We start from the raw sequence: 27,226 nt of genomic DNA, 5'->3' as shown, positions 1-27,226 counted from the left end.
AACGACTGCTAAGTGATATTTGTTATACCTTCTGTATTGTGACATATTAAAAGTACACTGACGAATGCATTACTTGTTATTCTTAATTGTGGTCAATTTAGTGTCAGCCGGGTAAGTAAAAAGTGGAGACGCACGTGAAATCTGTTGAAGATTCCACTGTAAAGACCGAGTGTCTGTTACCAGCACCTTTTTTCTTGTTTAAAAAAAGTCAGCCTTACATGACAAACCATATCAGATTAGTTCAGACAAGGAAACTGAGTTTGTAGTTTATCGTGTCCATTCATGACTTGTTTGGTTTGATAGACTTTGTTTTCTGACTAGTTAATTCCAATTTTGGGAATAACCCCAAATCCTTGGGTATTATGGATGCAAGGTTCTCTCATTTCATTTACGAAAGAAAAGTAAAATGTGTAAACGGATGAGTCAGTATTCATTTCTTTCAGTGAGGCAGAGCATCACAAAGCAATAAGAAAAACACTTGAAAAAGGTCTTTATTTTCAAAACACAGCATGTTGCCACTGAGAAGTGAAAATTAAATATACTATCTGAAGTGGCGTTCTCATCCTCATGAACATGGAAAGACGACTGTCTGCCAAAGATGAGCTTATTCTGCATTGTAAGAGACTTAAAGACGAATAACCCCCCCCCCCCCCCCGTGTACAAAGTAAATCCACAAAACACTTGCAGAATCTCACCAGGGTCCTTCAGACACTGTGTGGTCAGTTTTGCCGTATATCTCTTTTTTTTTTCTTTTTAAATGATAATCAAACCCAGTTGTCAGCCACATGTAAATGAAGTGAAGCTGGGTCAAGTTTCAAATCAACACGGGCATTATTTTCCATGAATTCATGAACAACCTATTAGAGCGCACAAGGTTTTGACACAACACTAAACATATAAGGTTATTAAGGCAGTGAACTGACTGTGGCGACATGAGGGAACTTAACCCCAATTCTCCACAACAACACACTTCGTGTTAGTCATCTGGTTTGAGCTGTCACCCTAAAATCAAAAAAGACAAACAAGCTCAACAGTTCAGTAAAAAAACAAAACAAAAGAAAACAAAAACAAACTCAACAGCAATCTTGCGTGGATGTTCCTGAGTCCAGGTTTTTTTTCCGAGAGGTGAACTAAAGTTGACGTTGGGGGATATGGTGAAGACGGGTTTTGGGGTGTGATGGGGGGGCCATCTGGCGGTCAAATCACGGGCACTTCCTGTCCACACACTGCTTCCCTCCTTCCTCGTACTCCTGTTTGGAGATCCACATCTGCTGGAAAGTTCCCTGGAAAACAAGTTTCTTGTAAGTGAAAGCTCTGCGATTCTGTTTACACATGGACCTGTTCGTAGCCAAACCCGCAGCAGATCTATGATCCGCTATTTCAAACCCGCTTTTCCCCAAGTGCTTTGATTTTTCTTTTCTTTTTTTTCCTGCTTGTAAATGTAGCTTGTTGTGGACTACCATGAACAGTAGACTACATCACAGGCTTAGGCAACCAGATCAGATCTTATTGACACACAGAAAAACTTCCTGGTTTATTTAATGTGTATTTGATAGGGACTGAAGCAGTATACATAGTGAATTTCACAACAATTGCCTGTCCCTAGATGGGCCTTTATAATAACAGACATAAAACATGTTTACAGACGACAGAATTAAACTATGTGGTACATTTTGTTGACCTTGTAGGAACAACAGTACGACTTGCCGGCATAAACATACAGACACAAACATATAACCTAAATACATATATGCACATACATATGAGAAATGCTTATTTGTGTCTGATCAGTGAATTTTGTCGATTGCAAAGTTGGGCTGAAACTATGAACATATTGTGGGCCTTTTGAGTTATTGTGGGACCAAACTGGTCGAAAGAATGTCTTTATGCATCCTCAGTAGTACAGGTAAGGAAATCACAGAAAGGCGAATCAGTTTGTCTGGATACAACGTTTATTGAGAGAAACGTTCATCACTCAACTAAAGTGATCTCTTCAGTCTGAACTGACTGCAGGTATCCCCACTCATGTAAACAATACAGTGGGATACCCACCAACAACAATGATCGGTTTCATTTGCAAATTGCTTTGGTCGTTCTAGTGTTAACGTGTAAGGGTTTTCATTATGATAATTTATCATGACCTGTCTCAGCCTGCCTAAGCAGCCTCTAGATGCACAACACACGTGCGTTTGAGATTCCTTTTCCATGCTTTTATTTTTTTTACTAAATTTATTTCTGATTTTTCCCCTTTTCTCCCAATTTAGTGGCCAATCGATCCTATTCTAGCTTAAACACCCACCCTCGTACTGCATGCATTCCCCAACTGCATCTCTCAGGCCGGCAGTCTCAAAGGAGAAGCCTCACCACTTTCGTGACAAGGTGAATCCAGGCCGAACCACTGCTTTTCCCCCACACACAAAGAGACGCATTCATGTGACAAACACAAGCCAACTCCGTCCCCCTCCCGAAGACAGCGCTGCCAATTATTGCTGCTTCACTGAGTCCAGCCATAGTCGGATCTGACGAGATCGAGGCGCGAACCCCTGGTCCCCAGTGGGCAACTGCATCAACACAAAGCCGATGCTTATCCTTTTCCATTCTTTCAAGGATGTGCACATCCTTGATAGGGAGGAATGCTAGTTTGAACAGGGAGTCAAAATATATGTTAATGAAGATTTATCTATATGTTGATAATAAAAACCTACACTTTTCTTTGCATAAACCTGACCCGCCCGCAACCTGCTGGAACAAATTCCCCCACCCCACCCCCCAGCTTGAATGCACAGGTGCTGTGGATAAAAGGATAAAACTATAAGGCCTGCAAACTTTGGAGTTATCCGGTGCATATATATAAGAGGCGGCATCATGGAAGATCAAGCCCCTCCGTGGAATCAGGAATATTTGTCATTTCTTCTTCATGGGAAGATGGCAGTGCAAATTTGTATTTGCGGCTGCCTCACCCAGTAGCATCCACGCAGCGTCTTTGTCCACGTCTGCGTCTTAAGTTTTGTCTTCATCTGACAGCTGGCGCTGGATCAGCTGGGAGAGCGGGGCAGGCTAAACTAACTGCTAGCCCGTGCAGACCGGCAGTTCCGACAGTCATCCGGGCTGGTGTTCGTCCCCTTGGACAGTGATTTTTTTTTTTTTTTTTAGTTTGGACATATGTGTTATAGTTTGGATATGCATGTTCTTGTAGTTTTTGGATGTGTTTTTGTAGTTTGGATATATGTGTTGTAGTTTGGATATATGTTTTTGTCTTTGTGTTGCACTGCTGTGGGCTGGGGTAAACAGCATTTCGTTTCATTTCATGTATGCAAGTACATCAAATGAAATGACAAAGTGTTACTGATTCCTAATTCCATTTCATGCATTTGCTTACATGAAATTAAACGAAATATTGTTTCCCCCAGCCCACAGCAGTGCAACACATATATCCAAACTACAAAAACACATATATCCAACATATCCAAAAAAAATATCACTGTCCAAGAGATCAAACGCCAGGATGACTGTCGGAACTGTCAGTCTGCATGGGCTAACAGTTAGCTTAGCCTGCCCCGCTTCCACGTCTTGTCAGACCGCCCTCAGTGTCTCCTCTTCGGGCGCAGCTCCAGGCAGGGCCGTGGTCCCTAGGCCCACGGGATGCAACAGACCAAGCCCTCCCAGCCGTTCCAGCGCCAGCTCTCCCAGCCATGAAATTAAGACACAAACTTGGACACAGACATGGACAAAGACACTGCATGGATGATACTGGGTGAGGCCGCCACAAATGTAAGTTCACGCCGCCATCTTCCCACACCGGTACTGGGTGAGGACGCTGTAAATGTGAATTCGCACCGCCATCGCCCCACACCGGAAGCAGATGGGATGTACCATCAACAGATAGAAGATGTAGCTAATAAAAGACATCCTACCAGTGGCTAGAAAAGGCTGGACGGAAGGACAGGACAAGAACAGGCACTCAGGACCAGATCGGTTAAGGTAAGGGTCTACCACACCAGACAAGACCCAAGATGCAGGCTGTGCCAAGACGCCCCTGAAGCAGTCCAGCACTTTATATCAGGGTGTAAAATGCTAGCTGGGAAAGCATACACTGAAAGGCATAACCAAGTGGCTGGGAGAGTGTACAGGAATATCTATACTGAATACAGACTGGAAGTCCCCAAGTCCAAATGGGAGACACTGCCAAGGTGGTTGAGAATGACAGAGCTAAGATCCTGTGGGACTTCAAGTTCCAGACTGACAAGCAGGTGCTGGCTAACCAACCAGACATTGTGGTGGTCGACAAGGAACAGAAGACAGCAGTAGTGATCAATGTAGCAATCCCGAGTGACGGGAACATCAGGAAGAAAAAGCATGAGAATCTAGAGAAATACCAAGGGCTGAGGGAAGAGCTAGATCATATGTGGAAGGTGAAATCCACAATAGTCCCCGTGGTAATAGGATCGCTAGGGGCTGTGACCCCCGAAATGGGAGAGTGGCTCCAGCAGATTCCAGGAGCATCATCTGAGGTCTCTGTTCAGAAGAATGCAGTCCTAGGAACAGCTAAGATAATGCGCAGAACCCTCAGACTCCCAGGCCTCTGGTAGAGGACCTGAGCTTGAGGAAGACACACACCACCCGAAAAAGGGTGAGAGGAATTATGGGTTATTGAGTGTAGACTGATGAGCAAAAATTGCAATTTTATCCATTTAAAATCAAATCAACAACACCAAGTATACAAAAAATGAAAGGGTCTGAATACTTTCTGCCAGTGTGTGTGTGGTGTGTGTGTACACACACACACCACACACACACACACAATATAAAAAATGTCAAAGTAAGCCAAAACACTACTGTTGCTGTATGCTTTGAATGTTGTGTGTGTTCCTTACTAGTGATGCCAGGATGGATCCTCCTATCCAGGCGCTGAAGCGGCGCTCCACTGTCGTGTTGTTGGTGATCAGCTTCAGCCTCATGCTCTGCACACAATGAACAGAAAACATGTCATGATTGTAGCAAAAATAACAAGTGGGAATTTTACGGGAGGGAAATTTCAGGTGGAAATGTCCGAATCAGAAACAAAACAGGTCAATATTCTGTGTCCAAAAAAAAAATCCCATCATCCCAAGAGGATAAAATAACAACCTTGCTATCTGTAATGACGTTCAAGTTTGGACTTTGAGAATTAAAGTCAAGTCATCAAAAGATACCACTTTAAAATACAAAGCCATTTTGTCCAAAAGCTATTTAGAACAGGAGGACCAACAAGAGAGTGAAAATATGGCAAAAGCAATAACATATTTTAACAAAATGTTAAACAGTGAAAGACCAGCGAATGAAAAAGGTTTCTAGACATGTTTTGAAAATTTCGAAGATTGGCTATTCTCTTGACGCAGCCATGGCATAATCCCTTTCACTCATTGTTATGTATGGATGAGGCTATTCTACCAGTGACCACTAGGTGGCACCTGTATTCTATATTGCTGTTGTCTGGGTTGTAACCAACAGAAGAAGAGTTCCTAGTAAAGCATGGAAATGAACAGCCGCGTGTGCGTTGTGGTCCCTGCATCGTGTGAAATTGTTTACACCATAGTGTTATTAGCCAGCTACATAATATAAATTGGCGACGAGATGTGGAGTAGAAACTTTTAGGCACCAAAGTAGCCGTGAAAAGGGAAGTTTTCTACTTGTTTGGACGAAGTCATCCACGCAGTTGTAGCTAATGCTAGGATGGCGTTAGCCAACTGACTAAACTTGCTAGCTGATGATGAGCAGTGGCAGCGGAGAAGAAAAGGAACCAGAAGGACGCATCATGGCGGGAATTATTGGCGGTATGGAACCATTTGAGGAATCCGGTGAACAATGGGCAGCGTATATTGAGCGTTTTGAGAATTATATCCTGGCTAATGAGATCAGGGATGCTAAGAAGGTGCCGGTTCTATTGAGTGTGATAGGGCCAAAGACCTACGGATTATTGCGCAGTCTGATTGCTCCAGATAAGCCTGGGGAGAAGACGCATGGTGACATTGTAAAGGTGTTGAAAGGGCATTTCGCCCCCAAACCGATAGTGATAGCAGAGAGATTCCGTTTCCACAAGAGGAATCAGGAGGACGGTGAGTCGGTGGTTCAGTATGTTGCTGTGCTTAAAGGACTTTCCGAGCATTGTGAGTTTGGTGGCTACTTAGAGGATGCACTACGGGACAGGTTTGTTTGTGGAATGAAAAGTGAAACGGTTCAGAAGCGCCTGTTGACCGAGGACAATTTGACCTTTCAGAAAGCGGTCACTTATGCAGTTTCAGCAGAAACAGTGGCGCGTGACGCACAACAGTTGAGCGGCTCGTTAAAGGTAAATGCCGTTCTCTCTCAAACATCCCATACCAAATGCAGGCGGTGTGGAAAGACAAATCATAGTAGTGATAACTGTTGGTATAAAGATAGAGACTGCCATCAATGCGGCAGGAAAGGCCACATTGGTCGCATGTGTAAAAGTAAACCCAAGAATGACTATGGCAGAGAGAGGAAATACAGGGAAGGGAAACCGGAGTTTAAAGGCAAAAGCAACACATCCAAACACAGTGGGAGAGACAAGAAGAAGAAAGTGCATTGTGTGGAGGCCAGTGACAATGAAAGTACAAGCGAAGGGACTAAATCTGACAATGATAACAAATTGCCATGTTATGCACTGTTTCGTAAGGGTAAATATTCACGTATATCTGTGTTACCTGAAATAAATGGTAAGAAAATTGAAATGGAATTAGACACAGGGGCTGCTGTATCTTTAATTTCATGGGAACAGTATAAAAGTACAATGAAAAAGGTGCCATTGCAGCCTACTGATGTAAGTCCTTAGGACGTATACAGGTGAACATTTGTTACCAGAAGGGGTTATTAATGTGAAAGTAAACCTGAATAAGCAAACAGCTGAGTTACCATTGTATGTTGTAAAAGTGAATGCAGCTCCACTATTTGGTAGAGAGTGGCTGAGAGCTATTAAGCTTAACTGGAAAGACTTAAAAACTGTGTATGGTGTACAACTTGAAAAGAAAGACAGTTTAGATGCTGTACTAAAGCGGCAATCTGCGGTGTTCTTGGATGGGTTGGGTTCAATGAAAGACATTAAGGCGAGAGTGACTCTTAAACCTGATAGCATACCCAAATTCTGCCCACCACGTAATGTGCCCTATGCTCTGAGATCCAAAGTAGAGGCTGAACTGACCCGCCTCACTGACCTTGGCGTGATCTCACCAGTGGAGCATAGTGACTGGGCCACACCCGTAGTTCCTGTCAACAAGAAGGATGGCACGGTGAGACTTTGTGATGATTTCAAAGTCACCCTCAACCAAGCACTCTGTGTGGACAAGTATCCTGTTCCACGCATTGAGGATCTCTTTGCATCGCGAGCTGGAGGTCAACGCTTCAGTAAACTGGACTTGTCAAACGCATACCTACAGATGGAAGTAGTGGAGGAGTCGAGGAAGCTACTGACTATTTCCACACAAAAAGGACTTTTCTGCTACAACCGCTTGCCCTTCGGTATTGCGTCGGCACCAGCGTTCCAGAAGGCTATGGATCAAGTGCTCGTTGGATTGCCATTCACGCACTGTTATCTCGATGACATTCTGGTTAGTGGGCCAGATGAAGAGACCCACCTGAAAGCCCTGGACGACGTTCTCACGAGACTGGAAGAGTATGGTCTCCATGTCAAAAAGGATAAGTGCATGTTTTTCCAGGAGTCAGTAGAGTATAGGCCTGTCAGATAGCATTTGAAATTCGAATGTACATTCGAATTATGGTAATAATATTCGAATTTGAATATGAAAATATGAAATTCGATTTTTTGTAATATATTTTTTTAATATATTTTTCCCCCTTATTAATATTATTATTATTAATGCACACACGTTTAAATGGAAATAAATGATGGTTTCGTGAAACGTATTTTATGAAAATAAGCATAGCCGACATCCGTAGTAAAACCGGAAATTAAAAAGCTCTTGTCAGTTCCCACGCCGAGCGGGCGGGCTCATAGAACACAGGAAATGGCGGAATCCGAGAAGAACGTTGGCTGTGACCCAAGCGCTAGCACTAGCACATCTCCTGCGAGAGTCATTCATACTCCACAACATCTGAGAAGTTACGTATGGAAATTCTTTGGGTTTTGGGCTGTTAATGGGAAAATCGAAGAGAGAACCCGTGACAAAGTTGTTTGCAAAATATGCAAGACAGAACTGTCCTACCGCACCACCGGAAAATATCCACACCTCGGGAAGATGGCTCAGAGATACCTCGCCGTGCCAGGGACATCCGTGCGCTCTGAGCGTGTCTTTTCTGATGCGGGAAACATAGTCACCAAAAAAAGGAGCGCTCTCGAGTCTGAACACGTGGACGCTTTGGTTTTTCTCGCAAACCACTATTAGCACAACTTCTTATACTACTACAGTGAGTAGGACTCTTGATTTTATTTTTTTAAGCCCCGTGGGTCATGGATAATTTACTATGCCTATGTTACTTACGGTAAATTCGTTAACACCATCTGGCCTTTTCCTAGTCAGATTTATTTTACTTGTATGTTACTTAGAGTAGGCCCTAGTTAACATCATCTGGCCTTTTCCTAGTCAGATTTATTTTATGTTTAGGGGGGCTCAACAACAGTTTTTGGACTAATATGTGCGGACAATGTGCTGGAGTTGTATGTTGTCATAAATATGCTGTTAATAAAAACACGGGCTACAATAGACTTACTCTCTCTGTATTGATTTTTGGGGGTGATATGCAAATTCAAGGTATTCGAATGCCATTCGAACCTCAGTGTGTAATATTCGTTATTCGTTCGAGGCCTATTTTTGGCATTCGTTCACAGCTCTAGTAGAGTATCTAGGTCATATCATCGATGCTGCCGGGCTCCACAAGTCGCCAGAGAAGGAACGCGCTGTTGTGGAGGCACCGGCACCCACCAACGTTAGCCAACTACGCTCGCTCCTCGGAATGATAAACTACTATGGACGTTTCATCCCGGACCTGGCAACCATCCTGCAACCACTGAACGCACTGCTGCACAAAGGGAAGAAATGGCAGTGGACTACAGCTTGTGAGGCAGCGTTCCGAAAAGTGAAAGAGCTCATGGTATCTCAGAAGGTGCTAACCCACTACAACCCTGAGCTGCCCCTTCGTCTAGCCTGTGACGCTTCACCCTACGGGGTAGGGGCTGTACTCTCTCACGTCATGCCTGATGGTGTAGAGAAACCTATCGCTTATGCGTCAAGAACACTCAGCAAAGCGGAGCAGAACTACGCCCAGATTGAGCGAGAGGCGCTGGGGATAGTCTTTGGCATACGTAAGTTTCACCAGTATCTCTGGTAACAAGTTCACTCTACTCACAGACCATCGCCCGCTGACCTCCATTCTCAGTCCAGTGAGGAGTACGCCGTCGATGGCCGCAGCCTGCATGCAGCGCTGGGCGCTCCTCTTGTCAGCGCATGATTACACTATAGAGTATCGTAAGGCTTCAGCACATACTAATGCAGATGGACTGTCAAGGTTGCCACTTCCGGACACTCACGATGACAAGATAGACACCGTAGATGTGTTTTACATGTCACAGTTAGACACACTACCAATCAGTACCACTGATATCCGAAACAACATTAGATCTGACCCTACACTGTCGCGTACTAGAGATGGTCACTACTGGACATTTTCCAAACACGAAAAACACAGATACTGAACTGTCTGTTTTCCTGACTCGTCAAAATGACCTCACAATCCAACAGGGATGCCTCATGTGGGGCACACGAGTGGTAGTGCCACCCAAGCTACGGCCCCGGGTGCTCAACGAGCTACATACAGCACACCCAGGGGTAGTGAGGATGAAAAGCTTGGCACGGTCGTATGTCTGGTGGCCAGGTATTGACTCTCAGATCGAGCTCCAGGCCAAATCCTGCCACTCATGCCAGCGTAGTCAGAAAGAACCGAGTCTTGCCCCTCTACATCCATGGATGTGGCCTTCCAGTCCTTGGGAAAGGATTCACGTGGACTTTGCTGGTCCATTTGAAGGACACATGTATCTTGTGGTAGTAGATGCTCATTCTAAATGGCCCGAGGTGCAAATCATGGATAGCACCACAGCAAGCAAGACCATCACAGTACTGAGGGGCCTTTTCAGTCGCCACGGCCTTCCTCACATTCTTGTAAGTGACAATGGACCCCAGTTCTGTTCTGAGGAATTCGCCACATTCCTGAAAGCCAATGGAGTCAAGCACATTCGCTCAGCGCAGTATCACCCTGCTACGAACGGCCTGGCCGAGCGCTTTGTACAGACTTTCAAACACGCCCTCAAATCCTCCAGGGGCACCGCACCAGTGCAACAGCGGCTCGACACATTCCTGTTGACGTATCGCAACACCCCGCACGCCACAACAAAGGAACCGCCGGCTATGCTGTTCACAAGGCGCATGCTACGCACTCGACTGGACTTTCTCAAACCCAGTGTGGCTGGGGTTGTTCATCGCTCTCAAGACTGACAGCAGCAACGCCGTCAACAACACTCCAAGGCCAGACACTTTGCAGTCGGTGAGTCTGTCCTTGTTCGTGATTACCGGAAGGGGGAGGAAAAGTGGACACAAGGAGTTATAATGACTCAAACGGGACCAGTGTCATACGAGGTCAAGGTGGGAGCACAGGGAGTGTGGAAACGCCATGTGGATCAGATGTTGACTCGAACAAAGCAGGCACACACGAACGCTGCCAGCTCTGCAGTCCAACTTCCTACCAGCTTCCCTATGTCACCTCAACGTAGTGCTGGTGGTACTACACGTCACCTCGGTACCCCTGCATCTCACACTAATGAGAACACTATTCCAGTTCCAGTGGCTATCGAGCCCACGGAGACACCTCACTCCAGTGAACCAGCTGGTGCTGGACCTACTAAGATAGCGGAGACTGTTAAGACACTCGCGCTATCCGGTGAGACATACTAAACCACCTGCACGTTACTCTGCTGAGTAAACACATTGATAATGTGGTAAAGAGACTTTTGAGTATAAAAATATTGGGAAACAAATACGGGGTCTGAATGTATACCGGAAAATAACATTGTTTTGAATGTACTTTTGGGAAGTAACATTACGCCTTTGTAACTTAATCTTTGTTCCGGGAAGTGATTTTTGCATTGTTGATGTACAACATATTTTAGTTGGGAGGAGATGTTATGTATGGATGAGGCTATTCTACCAGTGACCACTAGGTGGCACCTGTATTCTATATTGCTGTTGTCTTGGTTGTAACCAACAGAAGAAGAGTTCCTAGTAAAGCATGGAAATGAACAGCCGTGTGTGCGTTGTGGTCCCTGCATCGTGTGTGAAATTGTTTACACCATAGTGTTATTAGCCAGCTACATAATACTCATCATGTCAAATTCAATCTTTTGTCTTTTTGTAAAACCTTTTGCTTGACCTCGATGTGTTTAAAGAAAAGGTAAGTGGCAGTACACTGAGCAGTACTCACGGGCGGGGTCTTCTGTGAGAGTTCCCTGTTGAGTCGGTCGGTGAATCCCTGGATGAGTGTGTTCCCTCCTGTCACAACCACACTGCCATACAGACCCTGGGATTCAACACAGAGGTCATGAGACACAACACAGAGGTCAACAACACAGCTGAAATCATGAGAACAATATGTCAGAGTTTGTGAAAGTCCTGATAAGTTACCGGCCGGATGTCGATGTCACACATTCCCACGCTGGTGGTCACAACATGGCCGACTCCTAACATGGTGTTACCAGACAGACCCTGTGGAGGTCAGAAGATACATGGACAACACGATAGGACAAATAAATTCGCTGTAAAGGACCGTGGATGCCTTGTTGTATTTAAGATCACCACACCTGAGAACAATAATTATGATACACAATTAGTTTAAATCACAGTGGAACACCGAACTAATATTTCAGCACAATCCATGTATCACATTTTTCAAGGCATAAAATTTGTTTTTGTTTTTTTATTCTATCTTTTTGAGTTCAACGTCTCCTGTTGTTTATTTTCCATCCATCCGTTATCCAAGCCGCTTATTCCAATTAGGGTTGTGGGATGCTGGAGCCCATCCCAGCAGTCACTGGGTGGCAGGCGGGGAGACACCCTGGACAGGCCGCCAGTCCATCACAAGGCGTACACATTCACACCTAGGGACAATTTAGTATGGCCGATTCACCTGACCTACATGTCTTTGGACTGTGGGAGGAAACTGGAGCACCCAGAGGAGACCCACGCAGACACAGGGAGAACATGCAAACACCACACAGAGGACGACCTGGGATGACCCCTAAGGTTGGACAACCCTGGGGTTCGAACCCTGGACTTTCTTGCTGTGAGACAACCGTGCTGCCCTCTTGTTTATTTTTACCTGCTAAAACCACTCCAGTCATGGGACTGGGGTGGTTTTAGCAGGTAAAAATAAATGTAGGTCCACAGCTTGCTGTGAGATTACCATGCAGCCCCAACTGTGCCACCATGCTGCCCCACTATGCCACCCTCTTATTTATTTTTACTTGCTAAAAATATATGTAGGTCCACAGCTTGCTGTGAGATGACCATGCAGCCCCAACTGTGCCACCATGCTGCCCCACTATGCCACCCTCTTATTTATTTTTACTTGCTAAAAATAAATGTAGGTCCACAGCTTGCTGTGAGATGACCATGCAGCCCCAACTGTGCCACCATGCTGCCCCACTATGCCACCCTCTTATTTATTTTTACTTGCTAAAAATAAATGTAGGTCCACAGCTTTCAGCCAATTTAAATCTTTTCGCACATTTCCCAGAAATGCCAGGTGTTACAAATATTACATATTCTCTGTGTATAAACTAACAATTTGATTAGTCCCCCCCCCCCTTTTTTTTTCTCCCCAATTGTATCCGGCCAATTACCCCACTCTTCCAAGCCATCCTGGTCACTGCTCCACCCCCTCCACCGATCCGGGGAGGGCCGCAGACTACCACATGCCCCCTCTGATGGATGGAGTTGCCAACTGCTTTTCACCTGACACTGAGGAGTTTCACCAGGGGGACATAGAGCGTGGGAGGATCATGCTATTCCCCCCAGTTCCCCCTCGAATAGGCGCCCCGACCCAACCAGAGAAGGCACTAGTGCAGCGACCAGGAACCATACCCACATCCGGCTTCCCACCCGCAGACACAGCCAACGGTGTCCGTAAGGACGCCCAACAAAGCCAGAGGTAAAATGGGGGTTCAAACCGAAGATCCCTGTGTTGGTAGGCAATGGAATAGACCGCCACGCCACCCGGATGCCCCATTCTTTTTTTTCTTTCATGAATCTCACAGATTTTAAACCCTAGCTAATTGATTTGATTCCCCTTACCTTATTGACTTCATTAGCCCACAACAAAAATTCTGCAAAAAGAGCACTTTGCAGGCATCCGGGTAGTGTAGCGGTCTATTCCATTGCTTACAAACACAGCGATTTCCGGTTCGAATCCCCGTGTTACCTCCGGCTTGGTCGGGCGTCCCTACAGACACAATTGACCTTGTCTGTGGGTTGGAAGCTGGATGTGGGTATGTGTCCTGGCCGCTACACTAGCGTCTCCTCTGGTCAGTCAGGGCGCCTGTTCGGGGGGGGGGGGGGGGCAGCGTGAGCCTCCCACGTGCTACGTCCGCCTGGCGAAACTCCTACTGTCAGGTGAAAAGAAGCAGCTGGTGACTCCACATGTATCGGAGGAAGCATGTGGTAGTCTGCAGCCCTCCCCGGATCGGCAGAGGAGGTGGAGCAGCGACCGGGACAGCTCGGAAAAATAGAATAATTGGCCAAGTACAATTGGGAGAAAAAGGGGGGGGGGGTATTTTGCAACAGCCCCTTCTGAATATTTCAAGTCTTTCACCTTGGCGTTGGACGGGTCAAACAGCCCTTCAGGAATCTTCAGTCTCTCTGCCCCAAAGTCACAGTTGTAGCCGTTGGGCAGCTCGTAATGCACCGTGGGCATCTGGGCAGCTACCCTGTGGAAATGAAGGTGGGTTACAGAGCATGATTTTTACTGCTCAGTGCTAGATTGTGGATTTGGTGTGATATTTTACCCAAATAGAAGATGTTCAAATTTTAGCATCTACACCCTTACAGAAATAGCTGTAACCATCAATACAAGCCCCAATGTTTTCATCACTAAAAAAAAAAATCGAGCACCTTTTTTCCCTCCTACAACTCTATCAATGAATGAATAACAGAAAAATTACCATGTGCAACATGTGCAATATGAACATTTCATATTTGGACATACAAAGAAATTAAATTACTTAGGTCTGCTATGCCATGTTTCCAGATGTCTGAAGTTTAATTTTTTTCAGAGCGGGATGTCAAATCAAACAAACTACGGGTCCCCAACCTTTCACGACACTCAAATTGAGGTATGTATGCTATTGTAAAAAAGCTCCACCAAAGCGAAAAGCTGCTTTAAGTGGAAGAATGTTAAAACCGTTTGATCTGATTAAACGAAATGATTCTAACAAATGTGATTTAAGAGATACTCAGGGTGTTTTATTATCTTGTATTTCAAAATTCAAATTCTTGGTAATAAAGCTGATATTGTAAAATTTTCTGTGTTTTTTTGCATTTGCCTGTGTGTGTGTGTGCCTTACTGCTCATCATATGGCGAATCGGACACTTGCAGTACCGAGGCCTGGAAGTCTTGGATCACAGTCTGCAGACAGTAAAGAAGACACACGTCAACAAAACCCATTAAACGCTTAAACTACTGGAAAAAAACAGAAAAAGTATTCAACCAACCTGGGTCAATACTGCCACTATATTTCTTGTTATTCCACATTTGACTATTATGGTGAAGACATAAAACTCTGTCCCCTGTATGTAACATTTTTTCTGATTGAGTCCCTAGGACAGTAACCATTAAAATGAGAAACTACACAAGTGTTCATGAACATGATCTTCTTTCACCTTTTTCCCTGTTTTTCAGGGGTCGCCACAGCGGATTTTGCAGTTTTCATCAGGACCCTGTGAGGGTACAGCACCAATGCTGGCCATTGTTAATGTGGGCCTCGACCGATCCGGTATGGTCTTGTCAATCCGCATACTGATTTGGCAAAATTTTACGCCGGATACCCTTCCTGACACAATCACTAACCTTACGGACGGGGGCACAGGTAAAGCGCTGGATACCATCCCAGCATTCATTGACTTGCGTCCATGCCTATCGCCATTTAAATATGCCAGTCATATCAAGTATCAAAAAAGATAGCTAAGGATTTGATTGACATGTTATAAACAAATTATGTGGCGTACATCTTTAGTACAGAGCCATATTCAAGTCTCTTACATTACACATGTAGTTGTGCCAGGAGCGTGTGACTTGAGGTAGTTTCTCCTTCTTCTTCCAGCTCGCTGGAGCTCCTTCACGCACGGCGTCCTGCAATGAAAAACCCCCTGGTTAACTGACTGGTCCAAGAGAAAGGCCATGACAGCATGGAGAAGTGTTTCTAAATGTTTCTGGGTCATGACCGCTTATTACCTCAATCACTCCCACTGGTGACCCACAAACACTAACAGGCACACATACATGGAATGGTTGAACAGATACCATTTATACCAAACAGTACTTTTTAAATCCCATTTTCATGCTATTCTAGTGAGCTTTGAGAATTAAAAATATTATTTCCTAAGAGAAAAGCATTTATTACAAAGGTTAGAGACAGAATACTATGTTCTTAAATCGGAAATATTGTCTTTCGGGCATCCGGGTAGCGTGGCGGTCTATCCTGTTGCCTACCAACATGGGGATCGCAAGGTTCGAATCCCCGTGTTACCTCCAGCTTGGTTGGGCATCCCTACAAACATAATTGGCCGTGTCTGCGGGTGGGAAGCCAGATGTGGGTATGTGTCCCAGTCACTGCACTAGCGCCTCCTCTGGTCGGTCGGGGCGCCTGTTCGAGGGGGAGGGGGAACTGGGGGGGAATAGCGTGATCCTCCCACGCGATATGTCCCCCTGGTGAAACTCCTCACTGTCAGGTGAAAAGAAACGGCTGGCGACGCCACATGTATCGGAGGAGGCATGTGGTAGTCTGCAGCCCTGCCCGGATCCACAGAGGGGGTGAAGCAGCGACCGGGACGCCTCGGAATAGTGGGGTAATTGGCAAAATACAATTTGGGAGAAAAAGCGAGGAAAAAAATAATTAAATGTTCTTTCACATCCCCTAAATCTTCTTATGACTCCCTTAAAATCATCTTGCCTGTGGTATGGGGGAAAAACAGACAGTATGTACAGATACAGCAGTCTGTCCAGTTTCTTGCGGCGTAAGGCCGAATAGCAGTTAACAGACTTTACGCCTGTCTGTGAGCATTACAGAGTAATTACAGAAATTTCAACAATCACACAAACTTCATGAAGTTGTTAAACCCTGAGAAAAGTGGCCTGCTTGACAATAAAGAGTTGAGATAGCCACTAACAGAACAAGCCAACACTGAAAAACCAAAAAATCTTTTAGATCATCCATCCATCCACTATCCAAAACGCTTATCCTAGTTTAGACATGGATCTATGATGAGGTATATGCTCTTTCAATGATGAGGCCCAAATAACAAATTATATCATTACAATTTTTCTAATCTTTTTATCAGAGTTTAATAACAGTGACGGGTCAAATAGCATTTGTACATAACTCTTAACCTACTACTAGTACTACTACTTTCGGCTGCTCCGTTAGGGGTCACCACAGCAGAGCATCCATTTCCATCTCTTCCTGTCCTCTGCATCTTCCTCTGTCACGCCAGCCACCTGCATGTCCTCCCTCACCACAGCCATAAACCTCCTCTTTGGCCTTCCTCTTTTCCTCTTCCCTGGCAGCTCCATATTCAGCATCCTTCCCCCAGTAAATAACTCTGAACCATTTCTTTTAATCTGCCTAGAGTATAGTGAGGTAATATATCCATATAATATGGATATCCTGATATGAGACTAGATGAGTTGTGGGATTGTGGTTGGGGTAATATGGTGATATAACATAAATCTTGTCATTGCCTGGTCTTAAAGGCTGCATCACAGTAAAGTGAGACCATTTTCTGAACTTATTCGACTGTTTTAGTAAAATGAACAATGAATGTCTCCACCTGCTTGGTCATCATAGCCACATTACTAATGATCCTGCTGTGTAAATATCTTATGAAAACACCAACAGACTTCCACAAAATATCCCCACAATATCAATATGGAGGTATTCGGTCATATTGTGATATGTGATTTTGTTGAGATTTCCCAGCCCTAGCCTATAGCATCAGTTTGGTGGTGTTTGCCACATAGGGAAGTGCAATGAATGGTTGAAACTTGGATTGACATAATGACATACTGAAAATTGACAGAAAAAAATACTTAAAATTAAATTGAACATCCTATTTTTTTGTGAACAATTGACCTCACAGTATCTACCCTGCCCCAATTAGGTAAACCCCCCCCCCACATCTGGGATGTCAAGTAGACTCAAGGGTTAAAAAGGTAAGGTCTATCTACAAATACTATCTGATCCAAGGGTGACAGAAGTCTGAAATGAATGAAACAACTCAAGGCGAAAGCTCATTGTTCACAGTCATAGCAGATCACCACGTGGGCAGATAAAACCAGGTCTACACAAAATAAGACTAACTAGTGTTCTTACAATACTTACTAGTATGTAAGAGTCCACCTCACCACCATCACCAGAGGGATGTAAAATAAAATCCCAGTAATGACTCATTTGACTTACTTTAGCAGGTCTCACCTTTGATGCAATCATATAAGGAGGGACGATTTCAACGTTCAACTCCTGGAACAGCTCTCGACACTGCATGCTCATGAAGTCCCCGGCCAGGGGGGACTTGACAATGCCTGAAAAAGAAAAGACAAGAGAAAATCATGCTAGTAATAGCGGTGGGTAAACGGTGACAAAGTAAAGTAATCTTTATTGGTTTTTAACTGAAGAGGTTGGCGTAGAAAATAAAACCAGTTGATAGTTTTAGTTTCTTCAAAAATGATCTAAAGATAAGATATACTTTTATTAATCCCCTTGGGGAAATTGCTCTTCTGCATTTAACCCATCCTAGCTGTGTAGCTCTGAGTAGTGGGCAGCCGCAGTGCAGCGCCCGGGACCAACTCCAGTTCTTCTTTCCTATTCCCTTGGTCAGGGGCAGAGACAGGAGTATTAACCCCAACATGCATGTCTTTGACTTTTACATCATCTGCATATTGGGGAGGAGAGCCCGTTTCCCAAATTTTGAATTCATTTAATTTTTTTCTGAAACCTACAAGGTAGGATGTGGCTCTGCAGTCTGATTTGAATCTCTAATCTTGTCATTCTTACTTATTTGCAGCTTCATTTTTAAAAGATTACCTTCATAACTTTGTTGTTTTTTTGGGGGGGGGTTTTGGAGGGGGGATTCCCCCTTTTTCTCCCCAATTGTACCTGGACAATTACCCCACTCTTCCGAGCAGTCCCGGTCGCTGCTCCACCCCTCTGCTGATCCAGGCAGGGCTGCAGACTACCACATGCCTCCTCCGATACATGTGGAGTCACCCACCGCCTCTTTTCACCTGACAGTGAGGAGTTTCACCAGGGGGACATATCGCGTGGGAGGATCACGCTATTCCCCCCCAGTTCCCCCTCCCCCTCGAACAGGCGCCCCGACCGACCAGAGGAGGCGCTAGTGCAGTGACTGGGACACATACCCACATCTGGCTTCCCACCCGCAGACATAACTTTTGTTGTTTAACATGATATGTCACCAACCCACTAAATCAAACATATAGGTCTATGAAAATGATTGTGATTGAGACTGAGTACTCATTATGCATATGACAAACAGCAGTCATAATAATTTCACGTCACGCTTAGAAAAGATGAATAATGTCCTGAATAAACTTGTCCTCAAGGTACCCGCTTCATAAATAGAACACTCCAACTTAGCATTTTCCTCAAAATGGACCAACTAAAGTTACTTCATTGATTTCTGGGTGAGAGTTTCCCCCTATCCCATGAATAAGTCTGTTTTAGGCGCTCCTGCCTTGTGTTTCACTGCAGCTCGGAGTCAAATGGCACCGCGGCAGAAAGCCGAGCAACAGAGGTCGAGCCACTGCGGCTGCCATTTCCGGAAAATACTGCCCCAAAATCCCCCTCTTAAAAAAAGAGCTGATAGTTTGATGGTACGATGACAAACCTCATGCCATGTATCCTGTTACATCTTCCTGCTCCTAAGCGTTCTACGCAGATTAATTGCAGCGAGGAAGTACAGTGTAACTGAAGCTTGTGACATTCAAACTCTACAGTCCGATTTGATTACATCATCAATTGAGAGTGTTTAAATTTGGGGTGGGCTCCATTCAGGAGAGACGCACGAGTAATTTGAAAAACCTGACACTATGACTTTCAATGATAAGCAGATAAGAATGACTCTGAACTTTAGTGAGGATGTGGAATAAAATATTACTGAAATTCATTTGGTTCAGTTTTGCCAAGAAAAACATTGCTTATCGTGCGTCTAGGAAATGTGTCACCATGAAGGCAATAAAACCCAACGTGGTTGAGAGAATTGACCCAGTCAGCAGATGGCGACATTGTGTCATTACTTAGGGGAGCTTCACTACCGTAATGTGACCTATTTCCAAGTAAAACAGGATATTAGGGCGGGACAAAGGGAGGGATGTGATTTGATTCAGTGGTGTAAAACATTTGATGACATTATTGGCTGGAATGTCGCTCGTCTTCTCGCTTGGACTTGGTCATGCAATCACAAAAACTTGGCTGTTTTAGAGGAAGTTAAAATGATTAGATTTTGATCTGTGAATGTGTTTGTGTGTGTGTGTGTGTGTGTGTGTGTCGGCCCTGTGATGGCCTGGCGGCCTGTCCTGGGTGTCTCTCCGCCTGCCGCCCAATAACTGCTGGGATAGGCTCTAGCATACCCGTGACCCTGAGAGCAGGATAAGCGGTTTGGATAATGGATGGATTTTGATGTAAAATACGTAAAACTGAATTTTTATGGGTGTTTTTTTTTTTTGGACACAAGTTGTTGAATATGTGCATATGACTGGGGAAATGAGCTGACAAAGTAAAAAAAAAAAGTCCACTTTCATTTCAAGTTGCATATAAAATGTATATCAGTCCTCCTTAGCACTTACAAATCCCTCCCTTGTGTATGAGGTCAACAGACACCACATGATAGATATCCATCTATCGTGTGACCCATGAAGGAATGGTGGATGATGCTCACCTTGTTGCAGGACGTAACCGTCATGCACTGGAATGGCTGTGGTGTGTGTGGCGCCACTGTCCAAGACCAAGCCTGTGGACCGACCGTTGGCAAAGCTGAGGAACTCAGAGTAAAGGAAGTTATACAGTTTTACAGTGATCAGATATCAAGTATGCAAAACAGTTTGGATACATAAACACCTGCACAAAGGAACCTGATACACCTGTGCTCAATATCAAATAGCATGCCAGTGCAGAACCCCTCATAAATGTGTATATGTATATGGTCATTTTGCATAGTGATAGAGATGGAGGGCATAAGGCTGAGAAGGATACGAGGACAACACGGCTGTTTTGCAGAGGAAGAAGGCGGGAATGTTGTAATGCTCAAACATAAGCTCCGTCAGCTTCTCGCGCTTGGCTCGCGTGTTCCACTGCAGAACATAAAACACAAGTTAGCTCACACTCAACACACCAGAGCAATATCTAAAAATCAATCCTCTAGACAAATCCTTCTCCTTCCCAAGAAGTTAAGTTCAATTCCAGGGAAAAACACGATTTTCAGCCTTCTGGGTCATAAACTGGTGTGATTAAAAAAAAAGAAGAATCTGGCACATCCAGGAAAATATCTGGGATTCGAATTTTTCAATGTTGTATAGTCAAAGAGGGTGTCAACATCCCTCAAAGGTGAGTTTACACAAATTTACCAAAGGACAAGTTACTGTGTGTCTGGGTATCTTTGACTGAAAGAAAATAGATTACTCCATTTGAGCCAGATATTCCAGCCTTTTGCAGTGCCAATTTTACTCTGCAGGAATCACCAAGTATGTAAAGCTGACACACAAAGCTTTTTCTTTTTATTGACGGTAATGATAATGAACTACAACCAGTAAAAGGCCAACACTCTATTAATAGTGAATCAGCTTTGCAAAGATCAGCCTATACTGTGTTCATTTATGGCCGGTCTAAAACAAACATTACTAGTCAAAGACAAACTTTACCACTATTAGGCTAAGGTGACCTATAAACACACCAAAAATATAAAAAAATACAAAAACAAAACTCACCGATGCCTCTGACATGAGCACTGGGTGAAGGCTGGGCTCGGACTTGAAGTGCATCTTGTAGGTGTGATCTAAAATGGCCTGAAAACTGTCCCAGTCTTCAACTATACAGGTTGGAGTAGAAAACAAAGATGGGGTAATCTTTTTTTATGTGCATTGGGTGTAACATTTATATATAAAATCCAGTGAGTCAAGTAAATTCTTTATGAGACAGTAATAGCCTGTTTCATGCCATAAGCAATATACTATATATGCCCTGTGATGGCCTGGTGGCCTGTCCAGGGCATCTCCCGCCTGCCCCCCAGTGACTGCTGAGATGCGACCCTGACAACAGGATAAACAGTTTGGATAATGGATATATATATATATATATATATATATATATATATATATATATATATATATATATATATATAAAATCCAGTGAGTCAAGTAAATTCTTTATGAGAGAGTATAAGCCTGTTTCTGCCACTATAGCTGATGACTGCTTATGGCATGAAACAGGCTTGTGCTGTCTCAAAGAAAGAAAGAAAGAAAGAAAGAGAGAAAGAGAGAAAGAGAGAAAGATAGATAGATAGATAGATAGATAGATAGATAGATAGATAGATAGATAGATAGATAGATAGATAGATAGATAGATAGATAGATAGATAGATAGATAGATAGATAGATATAGATAGTCATATCTATGTTTAATCTTCTTTTTTTTAATTTTGTGCTTTCACTGAAGAGCCAAATCAAAGACATTTTCCTGTTAAGTGCAGTAGTCAGTTTTCTCAGCAGTGATTAAACCCAGCAACCAAATCTAACACGGTTACATCCATATACAGTGCATCCCGAAAGTATTCACACCCCTTCACTTTCCCCACATTTTGTTATGTTACAGCCTTATTCCACCATAAAGGCCTGATTGGTGGAGTGCTGCAGAGATGGTTGTCCTTCTGGAAGGTTCTCCCATCTCCACAGAGGAACGCTGGAGCTCTGCCAGAGTGACCATCGGGTTCTTGGTCACCTCCCTGACCAAGGCCCTTCTCCCCCGATTGCTCAGTTTGGCTGGGCGGCCAGCTCTAGGGAGAGTCCTGGTGGATCCAAACTTCTTCCATTTACGAATGATGGAGACCACTGTGCTCTTCGGGACCTTCAAAGCTGTAGAAATTTTTTTGTACCCTTTCCCAGATCTGTGCCTCGATACAATCCTGTCTCGGAGGTCCACAGACAATTCCTTTGACTTCATGGCTTGGTTTCTGCTCTGACATGCACTGTCAATAGTGGGACCTTATATAGACAGTTGTGTTTCTTTCCAAATCATGTCCGATCAATTGAATTTACTACAGGTGGACTCCAATCAAGATGTAGAAACATCTCAAGGATGATCAGTGGAAACAGGATGAACCTGAGCTCAATTTTGAGTGTCATAGCAAAGGGTGTGAATACTTATGTACATGCAATATTTCAGTTTTTTATTTTTAATAAATTTGCAAAAATTTCTACAAATCCTTTTTCACTTTGACATTATGAGGTATTGTGTGTAGATTGATGAGAAAAAAAAAGGAATTTAATCCATTTTGGAATAAGGCTGTAACATAACAAAATGTGGGGAAAGTGAAGGGGTGTGAATACTTTCCGGATGCACTGTATATAAGTAGCTTGCAGTTCACAAAAGGCACCTCAATACCTTTCTTTCATGCAGATTGTACGGCTCTGCATCACACTGGTTCTTACTACACAAACAAAGCAACAACAGACCTTGGCCTCATAGGCACAGGCCTACAGAAAAGCAGACGTCACATGGAGCGTCATCTGCCTTTCATGACTGTCGCTGGGTCAGATAGTGGAGAAAATAGAGCAGTGATGAGCTTTTTTGGATGATAATTTGAGCGCCCGGCACCAATGTTCCAGGTCAGCTCTCCAAGGGGGCCTGCGGTCCCGCACCGCTGTTCTGCTGCAATTAAGATTGGTGTCGCACTGCTCTTTAAATAGCCACACAGCCAAACTCCTGCGGACCAGATTCAGATTAGCATCATCAGCTGGGCCAGCAGGCAGGATCACACTTCCATCATACCACTGATGGAACAGTGCGCTCTGGCAAACGCATACTCACAAGCTCAGCCTATGTGGCATGCAATTTTCCTCGAGTAAAAAAAAAAAAATCGTCAGGTTTCGTGGTGTACTTTGTCAAGCAGAGAATACGTAGATTAGGTTGGCAGGCTACTGTCAAATCAAGTTTACTTGTATAGCCCAAAATTACAAAGTAGTCCCGAAGGGCTTACTGTCACACAGATGAGATCAAAACACCAGAAATGTTTGTAAAAACAATGAAATATCCCACTGAGGGTCTAATTAAGAGACAGCTTTGATTTTTATTTTTTTTGCAGGGGAACACTCACTCATGCCATTTTTGAGAGGTGACATAACCTCCATATTCTCCCTGGGCACCCTCAGCTGGTTGGTGTCAATGTAGTAGGTGGTGCCACTCTGCTTGCCCTTGTCGCTGTCGGTCTCCATGGGTGTGCTGCCATCTTCTCGGTCCAGCGTTACACCTATCACCGTGGGGAAGTCCGCCTATGGCCAGCCAACAAAACAACAGGACACAACGCACATCAGCACATCTATGGCTTAATGCTGGGCCTGGTGCATCCATACGAAAATCCAAGTTCCCATTATTGTTACAAGGGTCAACAAAAACCCAATCAAAAGCTTGTTTGATTCTCAAACATGATACATTTCCATGTCTATGAAACATTAAGTAGGCGCTGATATTGAAATATAGGGCAAAAACTTTGAGAACTTCTCTTTTTACTGGCACACTGCGGCCAAACGATTTGAAAGACCCAGTATTGCCTAATTCCCTAACCAACAGTATTGGCGAGTCCATAGAGTAATGATCCACTATCTCATGTTTCTTTTCTAGTTTTAGCCTTTTCATGATACACCTGGTGGAAAAATTTTTTTACTTTCTACCTTTTATAAACTTGTCATACTTCATTTTGTTCTGATTCTGATAAGGTCGGTGCAAATTATGCTTGATGAAGGAGACCTTCCAACAATCAACCCAGACAGACCGACTGAGGTTAAACCATTCCATGTCAATTCCCGAATGACACGCTGTCACCATTTCAGCATCAGAGCCGATTAAAGCAGTTTTCTTTAATACTGATCACATGGCTACCATTTCCAGAGGTAGCTACACCGCTATTTCACCTGGTATTATCATGTGACCAGTTTCTGGATATAGGGATGGGTACCGAAACCCGGTATTACACGGGCACCAGTGCTAATTATAAAAGACCGTAGTATTGATAAATTCCGACGTTAACAGTTGTGCTATCGGTATTGGAGAAATTAATAAAATAAATGTCCTATTAATTTAGGCTACATAAATGTTATCCTGCACCTTTTATCTCACCAACTCTGTTTCTAATTTGCAATAACATTAAGACATTTGTCTATGATGCATTTTCACTATTCCTAATCCAGAAGAGATCTCTCTCTCTCGGAGCCTGTCGTATGTGCGAGCTGAGGGTTGGGGCCAGCTCTCTTACACACTTACACGCACACACACACACACACACACACACACACACACACACACACACACACACACACACACACAGAGCCTGCTCTTAGTGACAATGGCAGAGAGAGAACTAAACGGTCAAAAGTCTGGTTATGCTTCACTAGAGTCAATGCTGACAATGCTCGTTGCTATAAGTGCAACAAGTCTTTTGCATGTAAGGGCGGAAACACAAGCAATCTTTCGAAACATCTAATGAAAGTGCATCAAATACAGGCGGGGAAATGCAGTTTTCGACTGCCTAGCTTTTGTATGTACCATTCAAAGTAAACAAGTGGATGGGTAGATGGCAAGATTTTTTCAAATTAAAAGGATTTTTTTTGAATGACTTAGAGACAATAAGTGTGAATGTAACTACAATGACCTCGGTGCAAGATGGGTGAGTCAAAGTCAGTGGCAACATTCAGAACAAGCCACATTATGTTTACCTAATTGCTGTGGGAGTAAAATTTCTACCTCTGGACAGTTCTTTCTCCCTAAGCAAAGCACACTGTATGCACAAAATTTACATCTGGCTAATACTGAGTCAGATTTGATCACTATCTCTGAGAATGGTCTGGAGGATCCTAGCGTATTTCAATCATAGTGTGTGATGCATGTGTTTGGACATGACATTATTATGCATAGTTTTAGGATATTGTATCTGGATAAAGATCACACATAATAATACCAAGTGTAAATTGGGTCAAGGTCTAGCAGAATCATAACATACTATCACTTTGAAAACAAATGAAATCTGAATGATCAGAATCGTTCAGGCTTAGGTTGGAGAGTTTCTCTCTTACAGTTAAAAGAAGACCTTTGCATGTGGACTTAAAGACTAGATTCTAGTCAGTAATGTGGGCAATTGTCTTCAAAAATTAATCCCATGCCAAATTTTAGATCCTGTCATTGTAACCACCTAAACCTGTCCTTTTAACACGTATATTCATGCACATATATTTTTTATTATATTGGAAATTGTGCATTGGGAACGGATGGGAATGTTGAGGGAGAGAAAGACATGTAACAAAGGCCATGAACCAGCCACTAGTACATGGCAAACATTATGGAAAATACATTTGTGAAAAGTGTAAAAAAAAAACGCAATATTTTGAATCATGCTGTTATGAGTGTCCGTCAACCAACCAAGAGTATTGGTCGGTTGACAGACATGTATGAAAGACATGTATAACAGCATGAGAAAAAAAATCATGAAGGGTTGTTATTTGATCACCTACCATCAAAGTGTTAATATCTCCCCCTGAGGCAAAGCCAAATCAAAAGCAAGCTCTCTCTCCAAAGCAATGTGAACTCAATTTACGCCATCTGTCCCAAGGGGTGACAGCCCTAATTTCTTGACACTGCTGTACCCCTCCCCACGGAAAATGAAAAGAATGCACCTATGAGGAGAAGATACACAGTTAATCAGGTCGTTCCAGTGATCCTCCTACCTTGGGACAATCTTCTCCTGCGTACCCCGCTCGCACCGAATACGATCCGATGTCGAACACCAAGGCTCCTACCTCATCTGCAGAAGAGAAAGTTGCACTGTGAACCAGACTCAAAAAGCTCCGTTGTCTCATATCAACTGCACTGCAGACGAATAGAGCTGACTGGGTCACTTGACTGAGTGAGTGTAATTTCTGGATTGGTATCAGCGATAGAAGAGACACCTTAATCAATGTTTTTTAAAATGTGAGGAAACGAATTTCCCGCCCGTCCAGATTTGACATAATTATCTTTAAATGTGTTATATACATTATAAATGTGTATGTCTCCACAATCACAATAAGCAGCATCCCCTGTCAAAGGATGCACGTACAACTGCTGCAGTCTCAAAAAATCTACGCAAGTTGTTTCATTCATTTGGTTACTAGCTGCCTAGCGGTGTCAGATGACAAGATAAATTGCTGTCAGAGACAATTTAACAAAATAGACCAATCGGTTTATTAAACTTTATCTAATATATTGTATACAGTAAACTTTGGTTACAATATTGCTGCTTCAGGCAGACGATGTAACGTCAGCCAGCACAGCAAAACAGTTAACCTAGCTCCCCAGCTAGCAGTTAGCCTAGCTCCCAAGCTAGCAGTGTGCTAGCAGATAACCAAACACCGGAGCTCTCAGTTAGCCTAGTTACCCAGCTCACGTTAGCTTCCAGTTTAAGTGCTAATTGAGCTACAAAAAGAAACAACGTGGTTAACAATTTCCTTCTGCCACGGTTCATAAATCTAACTCTCACCTCCTCCATACACTCCACCACTCATCCTCTGAGTCGTTACAACTTTTTTGTTCCCGGTGAGAAGTAATATTAAAGTAGAATTACAACCGCTAGCCTGTTAACGACAACAAAAGAAATTCATGGACGCGGATCAACCTAACCGGGCATTACAGCGCTTA

At 43.7% G+C, this 27,226-nt stretch overlaps 1 protein-coding gene across 2 annotated transcripts; it reads right to left on the bottom strand.

Moving 5' to 3' along the window:
* Positions 1–480: 480 nt before the first annotated feature.
* Positions 481–27,206, bottom strand: actl6a (actin-like 6A). 2 transcript variants are annotated; one of them, XM_056276418.1, is made up of 14 exons: positions 27,069–27,206; positions 26,278–26,354; positions 23,658–23,832; positions 21,274–21,374; positions 20,543–20,640; positions 20,229–20,323; positions 17,732–17,853; positions 15,316–15,405; positions 14,621–14,682; positions 13,870–13,984; positions 11,685–11,765; positions 11,485–11,580; positions 4,875–4,961; positions 481–1,283 (listed from the first exon to the last, which is right to left on the bottom strand). In XM_056276418.1, exons 1-14 carry the CDS (start codon positions 27,091–27,093, stop codon positions 1,203–1,205), a joined length of 1,305 nt encoding a protein of 434 aa, XP_056132393.1. In that variant the 5' UTR covers positions 27,094–27,206; the 3' UTR covers positions 481–1,202. The 2 variants fall into 2 exon arrangements, with proteins under 2 accessions (XP_056132393.1, XP_056132394.1); XM_056276419.1 differs by having other exon boundaries at positions 17,747–17,853.
* Positions 27,207–27,226: the final 20 nt, after the last annotated feature.

Source organism: Lampris incognitus, chromosome 3 (genome assembly GCF_029633865.1).
Source record: "Lampris incognitus isolate fLamInc1 chromosome 3, fLamInc1.hap2, whole genome shotgun sequence".
NCBI classification, from domain to species: Eukaryota; Metazoa; Chordata; class Actinopteri; order Lampriformes; family Lampridae; genus Lampris; species Lampris incognitus.
Note: the sequence above shows the minus strand (reverse complement) of the source record. Positions and strands in the feature narration are given on the sequence as shown.